Below are 14,553 nucleotides of genomic sequence, written 5' to 3' on the forward strand. Positions count from 1 at the left end.
ATAAAAGTAATATTGAATCCTATCATACTGAAGAATAATACTAAATTAATATGTTGTCTTTAAGTGAAAGTGACAATTACTGATGAAAAGAAAACAAGTATCTATTCATGCAGAATTAATTTGTGTGTAATTTGCTAAGGAAAGTTATTCTTTATTTTGAAATAATCTTAGCACCTATATATAACTACTGGCCTTTCCAATAGTGTTTCCAGGGTAAAAACAGTATTAATACGATAAAAAATAATTGTATCTAAATATAGGCTAGGAACCTAATTTTTTTTATTTTGAAACAATCTTAGCACCTATATATAACTACTGGCATTTCTAAATGTGTTTCCAGGGTAAAAACAGTTATAAATACGAGAAAATTAATTGTATCTAAATATACGCTATGTTCGTTAAGGAAAAACATGCCCATTAACGTGGACAAAGATAACGCTAAAATAAATGACATATTATTATGTATTTTAGCAGGCGTAAATAGAAAAGAATCATCTTAATGAGATCGAGTGTTAGAGATTTTCATTGAGTGACTTGGATAGAGTAGTAACATAAGGTATAGCTTGAACAAACAAAACCGTCGAAATACAAGTGGAAAAAATAGCAGTTGTTTTAAAAGTGAAGTAGTATAGTTGCATGAACAAGTTATACGCTTTGTTCTGATTAAATAAATCGAATTATTTACTTAGAAGGCATCTGTTGAAAATAAAAAGTGTGCAACATCAACATTAAAATATTTTAAACTGAATTATGTCGGTGAACATAAATACTTATTTTATCGTCAATTTATATTGACAAACACAATAACTTATCAACATAGGTGTATACTTTTTTTTTCCCAAAACGATTAACTGGATATATAATTAAAAGCGATTTTTATGCCGAGTCACTGTCTTTTTAAAACAACCGTTGGTGTGTAAAAATGAATTGTTATTTTAATGGAAACCAATTTAATTAAAATACAGATGATAATTTGTCACCCTTTCATCTATATTTTAATCCGATCGAGGCGAAACGTTCTTTTGTTCTTATTTTACATGCATAATATCTACTTAATAATCTTAAACCGTCTGACTGTGCGCTAAAGTGAATAAATAATAAATGTTTTGAATAGTTTTAAAACATGAAATTTATTTTTATAAATCAAAAATAGTAACAGTTCAAATAAAACCAAAGACAATGTGAAATCAAAGTCAGAACGCCACAGGTTTTAAGCACATAGTTCAAGTGTCAGAAGTCATATTTAATTTTTGTTTTAAAAATTTGATACATTTCAAATTGATTATTTGCAAAGCAATGCTATGGATTTTTAAATGGAATAATTTTACAAAACTGTCTTGAAATCAAAATTAGATTTAAATAATCATATTAAGTAACTAATTTCAAATTGTGTTCTTAAATACTTAAATGATTACTGTGCTTCTTGAATAAAGATTCCGAACCCTTTATGATTTAATAACTTCAAACATTTGAACAATGTATTAAAACAAAAGCAAGGACATTCAATATTTGATATTTTCCATCTAGGTGACAACATTTTTGTACTAACACACACATTAGTATGGACAGAGACAAACATATGACTTTATCATGTAGCACTTTGAATAATATTTACATATTATATATGTTTCTTCATTTAACATACAGTTGAGTAACATCAAATGTGACAAAAATAGATGTTGAAGAGAAAGGCGATCTTGATATGTATAAGAATCTTAAAACATTTCGATGAATGATGTTTTGGGTTGTCACCCATTGAATATGGTGAAAAGTTGAACACATGAATAAATTAAAACTTAAGTACAATTAAGCAGAACAAAATGCTTTTTCGTAACTATTACCAAGAAATACAAACTCGGGTGAATAGTTAACCTGTTTTCATTGGGAAACTATTATTAAAACGTATTTTCCCCATTATTAACCATACAAGGACGACGAAGTAGTTCACTAGACAATATTGAATGCTGCCTTGACACCATGTATTATAGTGATTTATATAATGAGCACCATTCATTGTTTGAAAGTCCGTACAGATAGAAATCACTTGTATTTTTATACAGATAACCATTAATTGTCTATCGTTGTATGTATACACATGTATACAGATAACCGCTAATTGTCTGTTGTTGTATGCATACAGATAACCGTTAATTGTCTGTTGTTGTTTGTATACAGATAACCGTTAATTGTCTGTCGGTGTAAGTATACAGATAACCGTTAATTGTCTGTTGTTGTATGTATACACATGTATACAGATAACCGTTAATTGTCTGTCGTTGTAAGTATACAGATAACCGTTAATTGTCTGTTGTTGTATGTACTCAGATAACCGTTAATTGTCTGTTGTTGTATGCATACAGATAACCGTTAATTCTCTGTCGTTGTAAGTATACAGATAACCGTTAATTGTCTGTTGTTGTATGCATACAGATAACCGTTAAATTGTCTGTTGCTGTATGTTTACAGATAACCGTTAATTGTCTGTTTTTGTATGTATACAGATAACCGCTAATTGTCTGTTTTTGTATAGAGTGAACCATTCATTTTTTTTCGTTGAAAATAGAACACCACTTAATCTTTATGACTATATACCGAGTATAGTCTATTGTTTTTGCTCATAATATACTGAGTAGCAATATTAAACTGTATTGTTTAGAACACTTCTAATGTACAGAACAATGCTGAACAATTAAATCTGTAGGCTTATTATGACCAGTTCAATACAATTATCATGTTTTCATGGGTATATTGAGCAACGTTCATTTTGTAGCACCAAACATATCACCATAATGTAAAAACATATTGTGTTTTCGGTTTTGCATTAATGTAGGTGATTCTTGTTCGGCACCAAAAGCACGATCCTTGCATAACGATTCATTGCTTGCCTTTGACCACAGTGTCAATCATATCACTTTACATAAGTGTCATTTATGAAACGGTCAAGACATCTTCGCTTTTACGTCCTGTCCACATCAAACGCTCTATGACATCATATTTGGCACATAATTTCGTCCATTGTCTATGATAACACCTGAAATGGTAGCCATTGACACGGGTGTGTGGACGTAAGATCTACCTAACCGGTACAAATGTTACCTCAGGTCTATAGAGGGCGTTCACCTGGTGGCATGCCGTTCAACATATGTGAGGAGCCTTGAGAACTGATGCTCTCTACAATGAGAGAAAGGCAGTCGAGACTTGACACTCCGTTAGACGATTGCTGCTCATAACCTGAAAAATAATATATAGCAATATTAAAATACACCTACGAATTATCTTCTTTTAAACACATTATTCGCAATCTAATGTATCAAAATGCAAACTCCTCGTCTCTTGTGTTGTTGTCGTCGTAGAAAACTAAAGTACACTGACCCTTTACAGACAACATCTGTCGTATAAATCAAATGTTAAATAGGTATTAAACGTTTTTTTAAATATTTAATTTCTTTTACTTCAAACTCAACAATATTTTAGAAATAAACGCAACAATCTTTTGACATTTCTAAATCGTTTGATCTGAAATAAAACCTGGTAGTCTCCATACTGAGGAGGACAGGCAAAGATCAAAGCGAGCCACAGCGTCCGTGGTTACCAGATAAGATATAAGTACGGACACGAAGGAGTTGGTACCTTTCATTTGTAAGTATCTGTTTCCGAATCTTCTTATATACACTCAGTATTAGAAATGTGGGCCTAACACTTCAAGAGAATTAATGATATGTTTACAACACACCCCTCTGGTAATATTATGTTTGATGTAGAAAATGTCTTAATATTTCTCTCAATGGTCTAATAGGCTACTCAAGTATGGAGGTAAACATTGATAGAAATACCAGCTTCCTAAAATACAAATATCCACTAATTAGAACCTAAGGGCTGGAAGCCACACGTGAAAACATATTTTCTTGAATTTTTGTTTAAAGGAAAATATGCAGATTTTTTTCGAGAATAACCTTCGACCAAAACGTCTGACTCTTCCTGATAAAGATCTCGATAACATACCTACCTAAAGCTATAGGTTATGTATCTTTATTGTCAAGTACATGTATGTTTTCATTTCTTATTTAATATTTTATTTTATTTTGTTCATCTATATTGCTTTTCAAAATTTAACATGTGGAAACATTTTAATTATACAGAAAACTACTAACATATTTTCTTAATTTTATTAACTTTACAGTAACCTGACATTAGAAAATAAAGTGAAATTAATAGATAGGCTAGCACAATGATTTTTTGCACTTAAAACGAGCAGAAAAATATTTCCTTAACTTTCAGACCAAGTCACATAAATTACTTGAGTATTCGAATTTCGTGATACGATCCCCTTCTCGTCTCACGTTTTCGCCTTGTTCTACTTGACAGAATGGTCATTTTCAGCTAGCTGCCAATAAACAGACTTACACGAAAGTGTAATTGCCTTGGTAAAAGTAGGGTAGTATTATCGTTGGTTTCAAGCCTTCCAATAACACTTGCATAGAAGTCTCAATAGTGTTAACAAGATGAGCTATATACGGGTTAATTATTTAAAACCTTACTGTGGGCGATATGGATGGAACTCCTTATGATCCCGGTATTCCCATGAAAAAACATAACATTTAGTTATAGTCATAACAACCCCAATAGCTTTCCCACATTATCACGACCCGTTTGTCTGAGGCTCAGATGGCAAAACCGTGTGAACAGTTTTCAAAACAAATATGGAAAAAGATGCGGAAATATCGATACCCTTATTATTATTATTACGATAAGGTATATCTTAATCTAACTTTTGAATTTGTTGTTTTTTGTTTGTTTATACGGTTAGGGAAATATATTAAGAGATTAACATCGAAAGGTGCAAAAGTATGCTAACAAGACTTAGGATGTTCTAATTACTTACCGTTTGTGTGGGAATAACCGTTGTGCTGTTCGCCAAGGTGGTGCAGCTTATCAGCGTAAAACTGTGGACTGTTCACGGTCTGTAAGGAACAAACGGCGTAGAAATAAAATATAATGTTTATTTCTAAACTTTGTATGTATAATACTATCTGTAAATAGGTACCTATTGATTGCTCATTTTCGAGAAAACACCTGTCATTGCCATGTTTAATTAAATTCCGTTACAATCCCTTTCATTCTACATGTGTTATGTGTGATAGGCTTAATTATAGGGATAATAAAAAAAAAATCCCTTAATATTACAAAGGTAGAGTAACGCAATAAAAAAGGAAACAAAAATACCAGCAAGTCTATCGGTATTTGTTCTGAAAGACAGAAAGTGTAAAGCCGACATAATCTATTTTTATCTTAACGTTTTTGTACACCACTTCGAACAATGTGAAAATTTTGAACATTTTAAGAACACAGCAATCATCTCGCTGAAACATGGCATTGCCTCCGTGGTCTGGGAGTGATGGAAATTACACGTGTCGACCTGACTTGGTTGTGATGGGTATCTGATCAGTGCTATTTTATTCACAGAGTACATGGCTGAGGAAATAAAACCTTTGCTCCTGTGGAGTAGTGGGGCATATACGGGGTCTCGTAAACCATCCAAAACAATACAGGTGCTAGGATGGGTGGAGTCACCGAAAGTAACAACTAGTGTGAAACTGATTCAATAATTTGATTATCAGACCATCCAAACACTCCCTTTATACAGCTTGTTTAAAAGATCACATCATATTCTACTTCGTCACAGCTTGTTAATTAAGATCATAAACAATTTTTCCTCGTCATCTCAATGGTTTTGCACGCTATGATAAAGAGCTGATATGACTTATTTAAGAATGTGCTGCACCTTGTGATTCGTCATAAGTGTAATGAAGTAAAATAAAGGTAGTAATATATTATACAGTGGCAACCGAGAAGGACAGAGTCAGTACGAAAATACAGCAACAGGAACTGGGAAAGATTAAAACACTGTAAAACAAAAAAAACAAAAAAGCTGTGATCAAAGCCTGTGTTGTCGATCATTCATCCTCGTCATTGTTTTTGTGTTTTTGTTTAAATAAATGTTAATTTGTTTTATTAAAAATTGTATAATATTATTGATATATGTATTAGTTTCATCTTTATGAATACAATTATGACACAAACTTCTCATATAAAGCCATGAACTCTACTTGCAACATGCAGTGCACACATTTTGAATAATTTTGAAAGTGATATAGCATAAGTTGAAAAAACGGTTGCAATTATGTTCACTATACTGTAACAGCGTATCAGGTTCGTGAAACCATTCTGTGAATAATGGCAGTTATGAGCGTTGGATGTTTATTTGTATTCTAGTACTACTTCTCGAGTTAAAACATTAAAAATAGTTTCGTTTTACATTTCATTACAAACATATTTTTACTTTTGAGATGTTTTCAGTTTTGTGTGCGTCGTGTATCGGCATATGTTAGTTTGTCTGTGATCAGTTTTGGGTACGAGGCAGTGATATTTATAACAAGTAATGAGAATAAATCTCTTGGGTACACGCGCTTATATCCGGCATGGGGCTATCAAACGCTTATAGTTTTCAGATGTCAGAAACCTGCATATCAGTTGTTAATGTAAGAACCGACCATATTCAATATGCACTTCTATTGCCATAGAAATTTAAAGCGGTTTAACATATGTCGGAAAATCACGTTACTCCTATTTTATATATATATATATATATATATAATTTTATTTCGCCGTTTTTCTTGTATATGTCTGTACAAGCTTGGTGTAGTGGTTTCTACATATATTTCATGGTGTGACATGATTTCTTTTAAATTATTCCTGTTAAATTGCTAATTAGGTCTCTATTTTGGTCATGTGTCATTTTTTTTCTTTGAAGGAATTTCTCTACAGTTTAACAGTGGTATGTGGAGTGTATCTACTCTCACTAAACAAACTCCACCAACACGTGCAACCCTAGCGTTAGGTCTGTTTTATGGTTTGTACATGTTCATTCCTATATAATATTACAGCTGCACAAGATTTAAACGTCCATTGTTTTAACTGCATTTTAGTTATATAATGTTCCCATTATTGTTTTTGTTGTTGTCGCGCAGGCTTAAACCTTTTGACCCATGTGATTTGACAGTTCATATTGAGTTATTTAATAAATATATTGGACGACAAGTAAGAACAAAAATCTAAAAGCGACGTTTAAAATTTACTGTTATATTTCTCATTCCAAATCAATACTAAATGAGTTCAATGGACGTTAATTGTGGAGTCCGGTGGTCGAAGTAATTGTTATGTTTTGTTTGTGCCTTTTATTTACTTCTTTACATCTTGAAGGGTCGTGACGCTTCTGTCATATTTTGCTATAGATCACCCCTGTAGTAAAAGTTACCAAATGGTTGTTAAAATAATTTATGAATTCAACATTTGTTTTCTTATATACATATGTAAAATTGTTTTTTTTTCTTTAAAACAAAATTTTCTTCTAAATTTTGAAATCTTTGTAAGAATAACCGAAATTGAAAACTTGTGTTTTGGTAATAATTCATGTTAACTGAAAGCTTATCTTTATGTAAAGCGAACACTATATGCTGTAAGTACAAAGGTTATTGTCAAATCGCAAACTTCCAAACATAATGCACAGAACCCTTTTTGAGGTTTTGTTTTGACGTTACAGCACTTCACAAATGTTTGTCAAATTAGAAAAGGATTTTGAAATAAGTTCTGATGTTATCGAAAATTGCTGAAATGTTATCTTCCCTTTCCCGTTTATCCCTTTCCCCCGCGTTCCCCCAGAAGTACGGGCGAGTACGCTTGTCATCACCTGGTATATAGCTGAGGGCCTCAATGAGGTACTAACGGCAATGGGACCCTGGCCGACCAGTAATTGTCAGTAAGGTGCTAAGTGGTATGTATTAGGGCGATAATATAGTGTTGGTTCGTCCGACTGTCAGTCCCAGTTACGCATCACATATAACAGAGGCTCAGCGGTCAGACCAAACTCTCACAAATGTATATTTACAAGCTTACACTGACCATGTTTATAGACCCTGCTACAGTTGATATTAGTCTTGACAATGTGTAGTTTCTTGCATGTATTGAGTAGAAAACAGTGATATCAATTTTGATAACATGAACAACACATTCAGTCAGATATTACATACAGAACCATAAACGATTGTTAAACCTATTTGTGTATAAGTTTTCACCCTTTTGTTAATTGGGTTTCTTTCTCCGTCGTAGATTATTTCTTAGATAATAAAGGAAGAACATCCTGTATGAATATATTTTCATTAAACGTACATCAAACTTTGAACATTTTTTTCTCTATTTCTATTTTGAAAAGTAGAATTTTATATATTTTTGTTTGTTTGTATTTTTTTCTGATTTAAGGTAAATCAACGAAGCAGAAGAAAGTTGGCTATGCTTTGTGGTCGTTTGGCTCGTTGAGGATATACACTAAATCCTACTTGTACAGATTCAGAGATCTACCCCCATACATCAGGCACCGGGCCCGAACAAACATCGACTCTGGGGACTCCTTATCGGGCCTAAATCACCCACTATCTACATCTCATCTGATTAAATTGATATAAACAAAATTGATTCGGGACATACCATGACATCTAGAGTAGAATTATACACGGAAATGCCAGCGTTTGTCAACACACACACATTTCATAATTATATTTCTGGGCATGCATTTACATTTTGAACATTATTTGAGCCTTAAATTATCATTCTATAATGAATATATGGCTGGTGCAGTTTCAAATGGGAGTGAACCCCCTGGTACGGGTCCAAATACATCACAGGTTGCCAAACGGCATCAGTATCGATATTTTCTGTTTGTATTTAACTCTATAATACTGTTCTGATCGTCAATGAAGAAAGCAATTCTACGAAACTATACCAACAGGTAATTTTTATTGTCTTGCGTCATGACTACAAATATAATAATTACTTGATTTTAAATTGAATAAAAATGAACATTTTCACACCTGAATTTCAGCATGTTGCGTGATTTTCGAGGACTTGACAATAAAATAGTACACAGTACAGTCAACCAGGCTGATGTGCAGTTAGATTTATACAATGCTATGTGTTACACTTTAGCGTCAACATGTGATTACTGACACTATGACATCATCATGTTTTACGGGACCATGACATCCACTAGACATATATAAGTGTAGACATTATTGCACACCAAGCCTGTCAATTTCCCAAAGTTACGTACAACGAAAGGAATATTCAGGACATGAGGGTCTATTTATTAATTATTAGTTTCTTTCCTAGGTGCATCGAAATAACCTTGAAGGTATTTTTCTTCCTAAAGATCAATCGAATATTTAATGAAACAAGATAAAATGAAAGGTAACTGAAACATCGAAGACTTTACGAAAATGCTTTGGGTATTAGTTATGTTGAAGCGAAGTATATATTTGGCTGTTTCATTGAAATAAATAATACATTAGCTATGTGAACTATCTACATGGTATTTCAACTTCATTTTCTGACATTTATGTTATTGCTAATAAACTATGTTTTGGTTGAATCGGTTGTGTCTAATCTTGTCCTACCAGTCGGTAAAAAGCACATATTAATACAAGCGGCCTTCTATTTCTGTTGAAAAAATCACCTTGTTTATTTATTTATGAATGTGCTGTGACGTCGTTAAAACATACTCGATGACACAACAATTTTGAAACAAGACTGTTAGATAGTGCAAAAAGGCTTCTGATGAAAAACTAAGATTGGAAAAATTAAATGTCTCGATTTTAATAAATAGAACATCCTCATAAACTAAAATTAGTAAAAAATGAAGACATTATGAAAAAGTAGGGTGGCAACGTAAATCAACTTGTAGAATATCGCCACTTGTATGTAATTACATTTAATACTGTGAAACCTCGGCTTTATATTAAAAAACGACTAAGTACAAAACGATTTGATTTGTAGCATATCATCACTTGGTGAAGTAAAGACACAAATATTTTTATTTAATTCTGTAATTCATGCCACCGGCATGAGCCTGCAGTGACACTATAGCGGGGATCAGTATAGGATATCTGTATAAGAATCTCTGCCTTGTGATGTATCAAGAACACCATTAAGCGTTAGGCTACATTCTGACAAACCCCATACATTCTTACTGTCGACAGTTTTTGTGCCATTTTTTCATTTTATACAGAAATAAATCAAAAGTAATTAAAAACATTTTTTTTGTGAAACTCGAGAACGGAAAATCCATTAGAATGCGGCTCAGCCTCTATCCCCGAGAAACATTTCTGGTTTCTGGTTCCTATCAACGCCGAATGATACATTACACCAGTAGGACCCTACACCAAAGCCTCTTACTGCGACAAATTTGTCAATTGTAAGAGCCGAGTAAAAAGAAAAGCCACCAACGTTACATATATTGTATTCTGATACTAACCTTTGGAGAAATCTAGGCAATGCGACATAACAAACAGATGAGACTTTGATGCTATTATAATATATGAAACGGACCAATTTCCATATTCCGTAAAAGTTGTACATAAAAATCTTTCCTCAACATCTGAATTTTAACACAGGGTGGAACTGACACGGTAACTGACAGATAATGTTTTGCATTTCTTTTTTATTTCTTACAATTTTTGACATTAGCTAGTTTGGATAACATATACCATTCGATGCATAATTACCTATTCAACCGGAAATGGATATTACCCAAAAATCTAATCGGATCTGTTAGTTATCATAAACATCCGAGCCGGAATTATGACATATCCGATGATCTTGATATCTATGATACGTATATGCGACTATACGTTTTACTTCACATAACGTGGGTACCATCAATTAAACCCAGCACATCAATGTATAATTATATTGACTAATCCGTCGTTAATGTTAAAATGTGTATATTTTTTTATCTCTACATTTTAAGTGGTTTTAAAACATTTATGAAAAAAAGGGGGAAACAAATCTTGTTTTTTTTAAGACTTTGAGATAAAATTAAATAATTTCTTGTTGATAATAGCCAAGAATCCGAGAGTTACAGAAAAGAAGGGAACAAGTGTGTTAAAATGTAACTTGACCCCATCCTAATGCTTTTTTAACCCTTCATACTTGACACTTTGCGATAGTAAACCCCACTAGACCTATCCGTGTAAGATCGGTAAGCTTAACACACACACACACACAAGGAATGTAACTGTCGTCCAAATATTTCATAACCGAGATAATTTTGTTGACATATGTAATATCAAATAATTATTTATGGTTAACGGTTCGTCAGCATTAATTATGAATAAAGAATAGCAAACGTTTGAGAATATTTCGGTTTGTCTACTTCCTAAATTTAGATAATTCTACCTTTGAGTAAATTTCATTCGTTAACACTAAAACCCTTATATTTACTTTTCTATATATTAATATTTCATAGGGTTTTATTGTTCAATGTTTTTTGTAGAAAGAGAGATATATATTTAAAAGGATGCTGCCTTTCAACTAAAACGAGTCCCGATAAGCTATGGCTAATTGAAGCATGATAAACACGTTTTCCGTGAACTTTAATCGTTATGTAAATCTGGGTGCCATCTTGTTTATTTTCTTACAGTCATTTTTACAATATGGATAATGCATAATTAGTCTAGTTATAGAAAATAAAATCGTAACATGTAACACGTGGATCTGACTAATGGCTAAAGTACATGTTACTGTAGTTTTATATGATTAATGATCAGGGTACGTTTCCTGTGGTACGGAAATAACGGCGTCTCATGTCTACTAGCAATATACCTTATTTTGTTTATCACTGTATAACACAGTCAGAAATACCACTTGTGGACCTTTGTCAGTACTATATAGTCATGTACCACCTTTTCTCGATACTTTGTAAATACAGTGTTTATGAAGTGTTTTCCTACATATTTTGTGTTTACATAAACATATACCAGACTTAATGCGAACAGCATTATATGAGTTAAAGTGAATAATATTGTATACTAAAAATTAACATATTATCTTTTACATGCATATTAAAATTTCGCAAACTTATTATATTATCAAAAGCGGTTGTAAATTGGCCATGGGCAGTGGGGTTTAGGTGACAGCGCGTCAGATCACCTAACACATTATAGATCTATAGACCTCACTTTAATTATACAAGGGACACCCATATAGTGTACTCACCATATAGTCAGAACTGCCACTTGTGGACCCATTGTCATTGCAATGGTCATCCACCCGCGGTCCCACTGCCATCCTGTTCCCGTGTAGAAGATCTTCCAAACTCTCAATATACTCTATAGCGTTCCGTAAAATTTCCACTTTGGGTAGTCTTTGATTTGGGTTCGGACATGTCCGTCTTTTCAATGCTTCAAAAGCTTCATTCACTTTCCGAAGTCGCCGGCGTTCTCTCATGGTGGCCGCCTTTCGCCTGTCTACCGTAACAGTTTTACGTTTGCATGCTTTGCATGCCCAAAGGAGACACCTCCTGTTTGGTCCATGGTACCCCGGGGCTAACACATGGGGTACATGCTCGTCCCCCTCCTCGGGGGTGTCGGGGCTCATGTCATCGTCCTCTTCCGACTTTGGGGAACCACAAGTGGAACTATGCTTGTCACTTCCGTCCTCAGACGGTTCCTCTTTGATCGAAGTTCCGTCACTGTCCATACTGTCCAGTCTGTCTTTCTTGGCGTCCTCCTTGAGCGAAGATGATAGGAATTGTCTGTCCTTCAAGGTGCGACACCGGGTACCCCCCGGACGCTGTTCTGTGGGTGAGACTGTGGAGGGGGCGGTCGGGCCGTAGGTCCGGGGTGTGTTGGTTGGGCTGTGGTACTGATACAAGTCGGAAGAGTAAGGGCGCTCGTATCCAGGCCCTCTGTGATAAGGCTGGGCGGCGTGTCCGTAGTGATACGATTCCTGGCTGGAAGATCCCCCATGGGGATAGGAGGAGAGGTCAGTCAAGTGCTGCCCCTCCGACACATCCACCGGTCCGAGCGGGTTAGCGCCGTTAAATGTATGGAGACTTGGTTCATACCGACAGCTTCGGTAATCGGCCATCATCATCATGATTCCGAAATTGTGTATATGTTTTAGTATACAATGTACAGCCGCCGGTGTCTCTCAAACACTGTTGTTATTAAAACAGTCCCCCTTTCACTTCTTTCTTATCGCGCTTTGTCAACTCACTGGTAGCTCTCAGTCAATACACGTGCGATAACCAGTCCACCTTCTAGACGGGAAGGAATTTCTGGAGAAAATTAAAACTAGATATCAAAACATCCCTTCGTCACTACCTCACAAAAAACCTTCTAAGTGTTGTGTATTTCTGTCTCCGTTTATATCATAAAAACCTGAGCTAATCGTACATATGTCAACAGATAGTATTTTAAAGATTTGAAATCCGATAGGGAAATTAAAATGCACATGGCAATGTTTTCCAATTAATTAGCCCGAGCTTGTTCCCATTTCTGTCAGCACATGCCTAGCAGTTAAAGTCCTCAAATACACACACAACATCGCTTTCTGACGAGAACCTTACCCTCTAAGAGCTTTTAGGAAAATATCCCAAAACTTTACAACTTTTGCAATATTTATAATGGTGAGAAACCGTGTAAGCGGTGTAGGTTGTCGTAAAACACCCTCCCCCATAATTAGGAGGGCCGTGGCCAATCAGAATCCAATACGGCTGCTGCTGCTGAGGCTATGATAGAACCCACCCCTTGAATTTGCATCCAACTGCTTTTCTCACATAAATGAATGATGAAGAGACCGGGGTCACGTTTGACGGGTCAACAGTAACGGTAAAGTAAAAACACATGTGTGAGAGACTTACAGGGAGGAAAATCCAGCTCTTTCTTTCGCCGCAAATCTTCCTTCTCTTTTGGAATTTAAAAAAAATCAATGTTACTCAAGTACCGTTCTTAATAATTACATCCGAAGAAACAAAACTGATGTTTTTCCCCGTTTTCACTTCATATCTTTTCACCGAGAATTACATCATAGTAATTATCGTGGTCTCGAGACGTTTTACCATGTAAGAGCGACACTTACGCTTAATTGGCTATCTATGACCGGAAAATTAACTTAAACTACTTTCGACTTTTATCGATAGTCCGTTACTGTAGACATCAAATTAAGATAAAGGTCTTTGTGGATACTACATTTCAACACATACCTATATCAGAACGATATCTACACGTTTTCGTCATCGCACGTGCAATCAGAAGCGCGTGTTAACATGCTCGGGCGAGTTTATTAGAAATATATCTGAGTGACCACTTAGAAATACACTGTGATTTCGTATGATGGGGAAAACATTTGAGTGTGTGTTTACTTTATTGAAGACAGCACTACAGAAGGACATAGGGAGAGTATATATTTCTTTATAATTGATACCATGACTTGACTCATAGAAAATCACATTCTATAATCAGGTTTAATACTGTGTCTTTGATCTCGATCCGTCGGAAACCACGTCCTATAGATATTATGTATAGGTTTTATACCCACTTCTCCTGACCCACTCCACCTATACATGGTGTACGTGCTTACATATCCTCTTATTCCATTATTCCTAGTCACCATGCCTTACCCCCTCCCCTCTTTACTCGGTCTCTCTGACCTCTTTTCCCC

General features: G+C 34.6%; 1 protein-coding gene across 1 annotated transcript; it reads right to left on the reverse strand.

The window, feature by feature from the left end:
• Positions 1-1,136: 1,136 nt before the first annotated feature.
• Positions 1,137-13,486, reverse strand: LOC110447707 (myogenic factor 6-like). Its single transcript, XM_021493572.1, has 3 exons — positions 12,106-13,486; positions 4,883-4,961; positions 1,137-3,231 (listed from the first exon to the last, which is right to left on the reverse strand). Exons 1-3 carry the CDS (start codon positions 12,985-12,987, stop codon positions 3,104-3,106), a joined length of 1,089 nt encoding a protein of 362 aa, XP_021349247.1. The 5' UTR covers positions 12,988-13,486; the 3' UTR covers positions 1,137-3,103.
• Between the last annotated feature and the right edge of the window lie 1,067 nt (positions 13,487-14,553).

Source organism: Mizuhopecten yessoensis, unplaced genomic scaffold (assembly GCF_002113885.1).
Source record: "Mizuhopecten yessoensis strain PY_sf001 unplaced genomic scaffold, ASM211388v2 scaffold3575, whole genome shotgun sequence".
NCBI classification, from domain to species: domain Eukaryota; kingdom Metazoa; phylum Mollusca; class Bivalvia; order Pectinida; family Pectinidae; genus Mizuhopecten; species Mizuhopecten yessoensis.